At 37.3% G+C, this 10,973-nt stretch overlaps 1 protein-coding gene across 1 annotated transcript; it reads left to right on the plus strand.

The window, feature by feature from the left end:
- The first annotated feature begins 2,353 nt into the window (after positions 1-2,353).
- On the plus strand, positions 2,354-7,054 carry LOC132844242 (polymeric immunoglobulin receptor-like). The gene is made up of 6 exons (XM_060867477.1): positions 2,354-2,492; positions 2,586-2,906; positions 3,692-4,033; positions 4,301-4,405; positions 5,890-5,927; positions 6,034-7,054. The coding sequence occupies exons 1-6, from the start codon at positions 2,453-2,455 to the stop codon at positions 6,283-6,285; spliced, it is 1,098 nt and encodes a 365-aa protein (XP_060723460.1). The 5' UTR covers positions 2,354-2,452; the 3' UTR covers positions 6,286-7,054.
- Positions 7,055-10,973: the final 3,919 nt, after the last annotated feature.

The raw sequence follows: 10,973 nt of genomic DNA on the forward strand, positions 1-10,973 counted from the left end.
GTAATCCTGTAGAGAGACTGAACCGAACTTTGCTTCAGATGTTGCGGACACTGAATGAAAAGGACAAACAGAATTGGAAGGAACATCTGCAGAAGGCCATTCACGCCTACAATTGCACCAGGCATGAGTCGACGGGATACTCTCCCTTCTACCTAATGTATGGTCGTCATCCACGGCTTCCCATCGACTTATTGTTTGGGATAGTACAAGAAGAGGGATTCACCACCCCACGTGGGTATGCTGAACGCTGGGCAGATCGGATGGCTGAAGCCTATAGGATTGCAGCACAGAGCAGCAAGCAGAGGAGTCTGCGTAATAAAGAATACTATGATCAGAAAGCCAGTTGTATCATTCTAAGACCTGGAGATCGTGTCTTGGTAAGGAATATGAGTCAGAGGGGTGGCCCAGGAAAGCTGCGTTCTTATTGGGAGCCTACCATTTATGTTGTGAAGGAGCAATTAGGTGATAACTTTGTATACAAGGTACATCCTGAAAATGATGAGCGCAAGGTCAGAACATTGCACCGAAACCACCTCCTGCTTGCAAATGATTTACCAACACCAGAGAATCTGGACCCAAAGAATCAGAAAGTGCCTGGAAGAAGAGGTGTTGAGACAAGGGTACGGCTGAGGAGAAAGGTGACACAAAAAGACAAGGTAGGAGGAGATGAGGAGTCAAGCTCTGATGAAGAGGAAGAATACTATTGGAGGAGAATACGCAATTCAAAACATTCTGAATGTGAAGGAGAGGAACCAGGAAGTGGGCAGTCTAAGGGAGAGCTGGATGGGTCTGACTCAATGGAGAGAGATGATTTACAGAGGGCTTGCACAAGAGAGACTTCGAACCAATTATCAAAAGAACCAGAGTGCATATCTCATGAGGCTGACCTTCCAGAAGATACTTCGCTACCTGTGGAGAGCCAGGAGCCAGAACAAGACATGGAATCAGGAGGTGAAGACCCACAACAAGAACCCCCACAACAAGAACCCTGCAGAGGAAATAAGAGATCACTCAGAGAGAGAAGACCAGCTCAAAGAATGACGTACCCCTTTCTTGGACAACCCACATTCCAAACAGTACCAACATTAAACACACTAACAGCAAACACAGTTCAGTCACTACCCTGGGCACTCACATCTGCACATACATGGGGGGACCATATCAGTAACCCATACCAAGGGATACCAGTTACAGTTATAGTTCCAAATTATTGAGAATATATATATGGATACCTAAAGAGTTAAGAGTTTCACCTTCTGTGGTGGGGAGAGTGTGACGCCCCGATTGTCGGTTCTTCACAATTAACACAATTACAAGTGTAATTAAAGACACTTAAATGGGTTTTTGCATGTTAAAATGTTTAAAGGAATGGTGGTTCCACCAGTTCAATAGAGGGCGCTGTGGGAGTGCTGCGTGTTGCAAGGTGTCTGCTGGGCTGCAGGGCATAACCCAGCAAGACAAGAGCTGATCACACGCATGGTTTTGTCCTGTCTTTATTTCACAATTCCACAGATTGCTGGGAACATTTAACTGCCAGCTGATACGGAAGTCCCGTACCCGCTACACACAGACTGAAAATCCTGTGTATTTGCATTTGTATGTGTATTTTTGTTTCAGTGATCTTCCTGTGATTTATCAGATGTATGAAGAGCAGTCAGTATTTGTGAAGTTCCACACAGACAAAGTGGATATTGCATTGTGTTGCATCTGTGCTGCATCAGACATACACTAGATTCAAACAGTTAATGTCATTCATTATCTAACTAAACTTTTCACTTTCTACGTGTTGGAGTTTCAACCGTGATACCAACACAACCTTCATCATCATTGTCTGACTCTATCTGTCCAGATGTAGATCAACCCCAACTACATGATTATGATGAATCTGGTCCCTTATGAACAATCAGCATGCACACTACAATATGAAGTCAGAAGAGATAGACATATTAATTCAGCATTCTATAATATATATTTACTGCCATTAGCAGATTCCCTTATCTACAACCAGTTAAAGAAATTCTTTGCAGACCTACATATATAGCTACAGATACAGAAAGTGTCATTGTATTACACATTTAATGTTCAGAGACAGACAGCAATGAAGGTGGTGTGCAGGAAGCTCAGATCTTTAAAATATGTGTAAATGTTTTCCACATACTGCCAGAAATTCAGACAAAGTCCGGATCTCTCATTATGAAAATTTTTATTCCTCCATGGTGAATTCTAATCACATATGACTGTTTACACATCTGCATTACACTGATGTAATTTACACATATTTCACACACACTTCCTGTACAGCTCTTTCTAACACAAATAGTAGGGGAAGTGGGAACAGCATTATTTCTCTTTAAGACACTGATGAAGACACATTCAGAACAGGCACAGAACATTAGCTTTAATATCTTTCTAAAATAGAGTTGGTGTAAATATCTGTGAGAGTGAACTCAGGATGAAGAGCCTCCTCATCTTCACCTTCTGTCTGATCTCAGGTAAAGAAATGCACTTCAAAATAATCCTCACTACCAGCAGCAGTGTTACATGAAGGAAGGTTTTGCTCAGATGGATGTTTGGTGTTTTGTTAGATGGAGGAGCCTCAAATGAAGTAACAGGATATTCAGGAGGAGGAATCCTTATCAAGTGCAAGTATGGTGCAAAGGTCACACAAAGGCCAAAATATTTCTGTAAGGGTTCAATGCGAGACTGTTCTGACCAAATAAAGACAGAAAATGAAAACCAGTGGGTCAATTCAGGAAGATTTTCACTGTTTGATGACACCAAATCATCAGAGTTCTGGGTGATGATAAGAGAGCTCACTGTACAGGACACTGGGACGTACCACTGTGGAGTTAATGTAACTTCAGGGAATGACATTAAGACATCAGTGAACCTGAACGTAAAGGAAGGTGAGTCTCCCACCACTGCCTTCTGTTAATCTTTACAAAGATCTTGTGTCATTAGCAGATATACAAAATACCAAGTAATATTACTGTCCTTAAATAGCATTTCTATCATTAGAATTTTTACTCTACATTTTCTTTCAGAACTTTCAAATAGTAAAATCATGACTTAATCTATATTTACTGTCTGCATGGCTAAGAAACTAATCAATGCATTTTTACTTTGATTCCTGATTAAAGGAAACCAATATCTGCACCTGTGTATTAAACTCAGCTGTTTCCTGTGAATCCTCAGTTTCTTCTGAACTTCTCTTTGCAAGTTATCGTCATTCAATTGTATGTTTATGAGCTGCATTTTTTTGTCTTTTAGCTTAAGTCGTACATTTTGATTCCGATTGTCCTGCAAGCAGTATTGTTCAGTGTGTTCATTAAATTCATTCATTGGGACTACTGAAGTCCTTATCTAGGTTTAAAAATAACAGGCTATAAGAATTGATAAGTGTTCTGAGAGGAGATGATTATTTCGGGTTTCTCCAGTGTCAGTTTATTGTGACAGTTTGATGCTGGAAAATGCTGGAAAATTCTGGAATTCTGAAAATATTATCTTCAAATAATCAATATAGGCTTGAAAACAGAAACTCTGCTTTGCATCAGGCCAACCTTCTATTGTTTATTTTCCTATAAGAGAAGACCTTATGGTTTTTGTATTTATTTACTATATTGCTTGTTATTGATTATGATGGTGAGGCTTTATGACATATAAACTGATCCAATTGGTTTTGGATCTGCAGATCTGTCCTATGGGAAGTCCATCAGTAAGACTGTCCATGCAGGAGGAGATTTGAATGTCAGCTGTAAATACCCAGAATCCCTCAAGAGTCACCCTAAATTTGTCTGCAGGAGGCTGCAAACTGCTGCTTGTTCTTATAATACATCTGTTAAAGGAAGTACAAAATATGTAAAAACTGGGAAAATATCTCTGTATGATGACAAAGAAAAACAAATCTTCAGTGTGAGTATTAGAGATGCAACTGAGCAGGACTCTGGTGAATACTGGTGTGGAGCTGAAGTACCTTGGAGATCTGATCATGGATACAAGGTTTATTTCACACGAATCGACCTGACAGTCACTGGTGAGTTTGTAGAAACACTGAGATACTCTGAATTAATGTTTTTGACATTAAACAACTTTTTACTGTTTTAGATCCACGTGTAACAGGTTCAACTTCAATACCTATACAAACTTCATCATCATCATCAGCTGACCTTACTCCAGCTCCTCCTCCAGCAGTGATTCTGTTCAGATGCACATAGTATAACTAAATGACTTTGATCAATCTGATCCCTTATAAATGATCAGCATGTAGGTTAAAGTGACTGTCTGTTTGTTTCTCTTCCAGGATTTCCAGCTTCCACTGTGATCACTGTGACTGTAATTCTGCTGCTGCTTCTGATTGGAACCATAATCCTCATTCTGACTCTACAAAACAGACACAAGATGCAAGGTTCTCACACTCAAACTACACACATGATAAAATGATTAGCACACATGTTAGGGGGAGATGTATTTGATGCACTACAATATGAAGAAGTTAATTAAAGATTAATGCATGAATAAACAAATTATTCTTGATTTATCATTTGGTTTCATAAAGGAGTAAAACAAATATCTTATACTTTATTAAGGCACATTTTGCGAGTCTACCAACTAAATACATGTTTTATTTTATTTTTTTCATTTTATGAAAAAATTTTAGTAAGATAATAATTTATGTCTCTGTCAAATTTTTAACAGGTTTTTAATAGGATTTAGATCTGAACCCTGATTGGACTATTTCAAAATATAATAAATCTTCTTCTCCTGAAGCCATTCCTTTTTGACTCGGATGATTCCCTCTATCCTGACTATAGCCTGAGTCTCAGCTGAAGAGAAGTAGCCCTATTGCATGATGCCGCCACCACCATGCTTCACTGTGGATATAGTGGTCTTTGGTTGATAAGTTGTCTAATTTTTGCATCAAACATCTTTTTAGAATTATGCCCAATTGGACACATCAGCCATAACACATTGTAGCATTTTGTGTTATGCACAGAACATGATTTGGGGTCATTTAAGAAGGCTTGCCACCCTAGCTCACAGCCCAGACATCTAAAGAATATAAGAGATTGGTGTCACATGCAGGGAGTAACCAGTACTTCCCAGATGTTTCTGCAGCTCCTTGTTGCCGAAGGTCTCTTCTCAGTCTCGACAATAATTTTTGTTTTGTCCTTTAATCAATTTTAGAGGGACGTCCTGTTCTTGATAATGTCACTGATGATGACCTTAATGGTGTTACATGGTACATGAAATGTTTTTGAAATTCATTTATACCCCTCTCTGGATCATTACCTTTAGACAGTGAGATCCAGGACATGCTTTGTAAGCTCTTTGAGGTCCATGGCTTCAGTAGTCGGATGAAACCAAGAAAATTCAAAGAAAATCCCACAAAAGACAGTTGATATTTGGGGGTTAATTAGAATTAATTAGAATTAATGTCCCTGAGTGGGTGAGAGGGGAAATGAGGACATGGGAGGCAGACGAGTTCAGTCAAACTCAACCAAATAGCTTTAATTTACTTTCATTTTCAGCCTTTTAATTAAACAAACATACTGCTGCACACACACAGCTCAGCAGCATGTTTTCCTCTCTCTCTTCATTCACAAACCAGCGCTTGGCCACGCCTCTGCTTCTACCATTACTTTTAAACACAAGTTCAAATGCGATGGGTTAATTTTGAGCAGTCACATGATCCATTATAAAAGAGTGGACACTTATACAAACAGGTTATTGTAAGTTTTTGTTTTTCCACTTAAAATGTTTCTGCTTGATTTTCACTTCATGTTTTGATGCTTGTTGTCTATTAAATCACAGTATGGTGTAAAAAGTGGTGTTTTGATTAATTACATCCAATATCATCAGTAATTATTAATATGCCTGTTTTTTTTCCAGCAGGCACAACTTTCCAAAATTCAGGAAATGGCCAGGAGGTAATTGTCTTCAAATTGTGTGTGTGTTTGTTCAGTACCAAAACTTACTGTCTTTCAAAAATAATGAAACATTTATATTTTTGTTTCTGTTCCTCTTTGCTCTCAGGTTCCTCTTGATGTTCATGAATATGAGGAGATTAAAATCACCAGACGACTTTCTGCCTCAAACGCTGAAATGTCCACAGTTTACGTCACTGCTCAACTACCCACAATCTCCTCTGATCATCACAATGCTTATGTAAAGAGAGGTTTACCCACAAACCCCTGTGATTCATCTGTTTATTCTTCTGCTCAACTGTCCACAATCCCCTCTGACCAGAACATCTACTCCAAAGCTCAGTTACCTACATGTCTCTGAAGCATGTCTCAGTGCTCAGTGCTCGACTAACTGAAACACACTGGAAATATATTATAGTTTATAAATTGTATAGTAATATAATAAGTTTTTTTTACACTTTTATTTTTAATGATCATGCTGACTGATAAAGCACATTTGTGTATATTATTACTCTGTTATGAGATATTTACATTAACTTTTACTGCATTTGGCAACCACCTTTATCCAAAGCAACGTATAAAAGTGCTTTTAAGCCTCTATCAATAAATACATTAACAATGGCTCACTAGGTTACAGAGTTTGGATACCATCAACCTAAATCTCTATTCAAGTTTTTTTAATATGCACATACAACAAACAGGGAAGTGATAGTTCATATCATAAAAAGTGCTAGATCAAGAACATTATTGATATTTAATAAATCTTTCAGTGACGAACTAATGTAAAATAAATAAAATAAATAATAAATAAATAATAAAAAAACACATTGTGTTGTTTCTAAGTAACATAGAAAGTGTGAGGTCTTTATTTAAACCATTACATATAAAATGAATACTTTGACTTAAGACTCCTATAGATCAGGAGCAGAAGAGCAGAGGTGACTGTGCCTTAGCGCAGTAGCGGCCCCAAAACTTTGGAATAATTTGCCTTTGTACATTAGGCAGGCACCTTCACTGGCTGTTTTTAAATCACATTTAAAAACATATTTGTATAGTGCAGCATACAACGCAGTATGAGAGTTACCTGTTAGGAGTTCTTTTTAAGTGTGTGTTACTAATTATTATTGTATTTATTGCATTTTTTATTGTGTTTTTTTTATTATTATTATTATTATTATTATTATTATTATTATTATTATTATTATTATTATTTTAATGCTTTTTAGTTATATTGTTTATATTGTTTGTACAGCACTTTGGTGAACACCTGCTGTTTTAAAAAGGTGCTTTATCAATAAACTTTGATCTGATTTGATTTGATATAGATGGCAGTATTTACATTTACATTTATGACATTTTGCAGATGCCCTTATCCAAAGAAACATACAAACAGGGAAAAGTGGTAGGTCTTCACCCATTGTTATAGCCAAATATAGCCAGTGACAGCTGTTCAAACATCTAGGGGAAGTTCATTCCACCACCTCAGGGCCAGAACAGAGAAGAGTCTTGCTGTACAGTATATCTACCTCTTACACTGAGGAATGGTGGGACCAGTCGAGCAGTGCTGGTAGATCTGAGGGAGCGAGGTGCAGTGCAGTAGTTTATTCTTGACATGACTTGACAATGACATGACTAAAAAAGTGGCTGGGCAGCCTGTGTGGACAAAAATGGCTGAATCCTTCTGATGTTAGAGAAGAAAGCGACATGAGCGTATCACTTTAGCAACATGCAAGAAAAAGGACAATTGATTGTCCATGGTTACCCCAAGGTTGCGTGCTGTAAATGAAGGGAAGATCATATCGTTGTGAAGAGATATTATAGTATCCTGACCTGGGCATGAATCACCTGGGATGATCAGAAGTTCAATTTTGCTGGGATTGAGTTTCAACTGATGAGCCGTCATCCACAATTATATGACCGACAGACATGCTGAGATCCGAGCAGAAGCCATCTGAGGGAGAAGATAAGTTGAGTATTATCAGCATAGCAGTGGTAAGAGAACCCATGTGAGGAAATAATTCAAACTAATAAAGCTAATTTTTTTTTGCTGTTTTTTGCTTATTTTATCTATTTTAAATATTATGGTGCAATCTATATATGTGTCTGTGTGTGTGTGTAGAAACAAATATAAATATTTGGAAAAAATAAAGAGGAAAAAAATCTGAATTTTGTCTGAATTATGAAACTCTGAGTTTACACTCCATTTCCACCAGCTATAAAGATGCATAGAATGTGGTAGCCTAGTGGTTAAGGTGCGGTATTACTGATTGTAAATTTGTAAGTCTGAGTCCCAGGTCCACCAAGCTGCCATCGCTGTGCCCCTGATCAAGACCCTTAACCGTCAGTTGATAATTTACTTCAGAGTACCTCCTAATTTAGTGTGGACTACTTAGAGAAAACTACATAATTTCAATTGACATGTACTATGCATGTATTCCAAACACACATTTATGTAAGTTGCGCTAACTAAGGTGACATTTCCTACAACTAGGAATTTGTCCATTACATTTTCTTCAACAGCAATCTGGTATACTTAATAAAACCATGCAAACCGATTGCCTTAAAAAAAATCAAGTAAGTGTTACTCCAGTAACTTAAGTAGTTCAAACATTTGAAATCATTGGATCCACTAATCACATTTGTAATTACACCAAAATTATAGTAGTGACACAGTTTAAGGTTCTAGTTAAGTTAATTAACACAGCCAATTTCTCTGCTGGGTTTTAAAAAATTAAAGTTAAATTAGTTTTAAATTAGCACCCTCTAGAATCAAGAAGCTGACAATTTTAAAAGTGATGCTAGGATTACTTAACAAAAAATGACTGAATCCACTGTCATTAACAAATGAAAACTAATGGCAAACCTCCACTCTTACACCCCTGTTTATATACTAAGTCACCAAATTTTTAAGCGATTGTAGTTTTGGTGGAAATTTGTTCTGTCGAAGCCAAGCATCACTCTTTGAATATAATTTGGATAAGGCATATGATGGCCCAAACAAGAGCCAGATTGCTTGAGGTAACTTTTCAAGATAGTCGATTACAATACTTTCCCCAACAATGATATCATTAGACACTGGCTCATGATAGATAAGATTTGGAGAGAGAGGTACATCAACGACAGTCAGCAACCCAAAAGATACAGGTGCATCTCAATAAATTAGAATGTATTTCGGTAATTCAGTACACACAGACTGAAGTAGTTTAAATCTTTGGTACTTTTAATTGTGATGATTTTGGCAAACATTTAACAAAAGCCCACCAATCCCAAAAAATTTAATATTTCATAAGAAATAATAAAAAAAAATTTTTTTAGTGAATTGTTGGCCTTCTGGAAAGTATGAAAGAAATCATTTTCTGTATATGTACTTAATACTTGGTAGGGGCTGCTTTGCTTTAATTACTGCATGGCATGAATGTGATCAGTCTGTGGCACTGCTGAAGTGGTATGGAAGCCCGGGTTTCTTTTGTTTTTTGACAGTGGCCTTCAGCTCATCTGCATTTTTTGGTCTCTTGTTTCTCATTTTCCTCTTGACAATAGATTCTCTATGGGGTTCAGGTCTTTTGAGTTTGTTGGCCAGTCAAGCACACCAACACCATGGTCATTTAACCAACTTTTTGTGCTTGGCAGTTTGGACAGGTGCCAAATCCTGCTGGATAATGAAATTAGCATCTTTAAATAGCTGGTCAGCAGAAGAAAGCATGAAGTGCTATAAAATGTCTTTGTAAATGGGTGCAGTGACTTTGGTAATACTTCAGTGTGTGTTTATATAATACACAAGTTTCACTATTTGAGTTATAGCAGCAGTTGGATGAGGAATAGAAATGTGGTGTGCAGAGGAACAATTGAATGAATGTGCAAAACTGTATGTGAGTGTGTGTGAGAGAGTATGTGTGAGTATGAGTGAGTGTGTGTCTGTGTGTGTGTGTGTGTGTGTGTGTGAGAGAGAGAGAGAGAGAGAGATAGTGAGTGACCAGAAGTGCATTTCATATGTACAGTATATTATGTGAAAGTATGTGAATTGCACTAGTAGTCCACACATTTCACATAAAACTTTCTTATACAGCTAAAAGGGGAAATGGAACATTGCTTCAGTTTTTGGGTAAGACACACATAAAGACAGTTTGGTACAAGTTAATCTTGGTTTCTTATGTCGTAAGAATCTTGTTCCAGTTATTTGACAGGATGTTCACTATGTTGAAGATGACAGGAACATATTACTCATTATATGTTTCTCATATGTTAGATTTGTGGTTATGTGTGAATCATGTGCAGATTTTTCTATGAATGAAGAATGGTTGACTGTCAAACGACTACAGTGAAAATCACATCCACATGTGTTAAGTAGTATAACTTGTGTGCTGGGAATCACAGTAAGCACTTTGGTCATCATCACATGGATACAGAGCCTATCCCAGAAAGGCTGTGCACAATGCAGGGCAATTCAAACCTAGGGGCAATTTTGCATAACAATACAGCCACCAGCGTTTTTCTATAGATTGGAGGAAAACCAAAAAACACAGAGGAAACCTACAGTAGTCACACTCTTGGAGAACATGTACAACTCCACACAGACTGAAACCTGAACTGATGGCCCTGAAGCTGTATAGTATGTATCTACTGCAGCCTGGACATCTGATTCTAGATACAAGGTTTATTTCACATAGATCAACCTTAAAGTTACTGATTTTAGACAGACATGCAGAGACACAGAATTTTAACTTTAATATTTTTTTTACATTATGTTGTCTTTCTTTTCAAACACAGACTCAAAATCATGTGTATTTGCATTTGTATGTGTATTTTTTAGCAGTGATCTTCCTGTGATTTATCTGAAGTTCCACACAAACAAAGTGTATACTGCATTTTGTTGCATCTGTGCTGCATACAGTAAGACATATATTTGATCAGTTAATTTAATTTATTATCTAACTAAATGTTTCACATTCTGCATGTTAGAGTTACAACCATGATAACAACACAAACTTCATCATCATTGTCTGACCCTATCTGTCCAGATGTACTGTAGATCAACTACATGACTGTGAA

The sequence above is a fragment of the Tachysurus vachellii genome, chromosome 4 (genome assembly GCF_030014155.1).
Source record: "Tachysurus vachellii isolate PV-2020 chromosome 4, HZAU_Pvac_v1, whole genome shotgun sequence".
Lineage (NCBI taxonomy): Eukaryota > Metazoa > Chordata > Actinopteri > Siluriformes > Bagridae > Tachysurus > Tachysurus vachellii.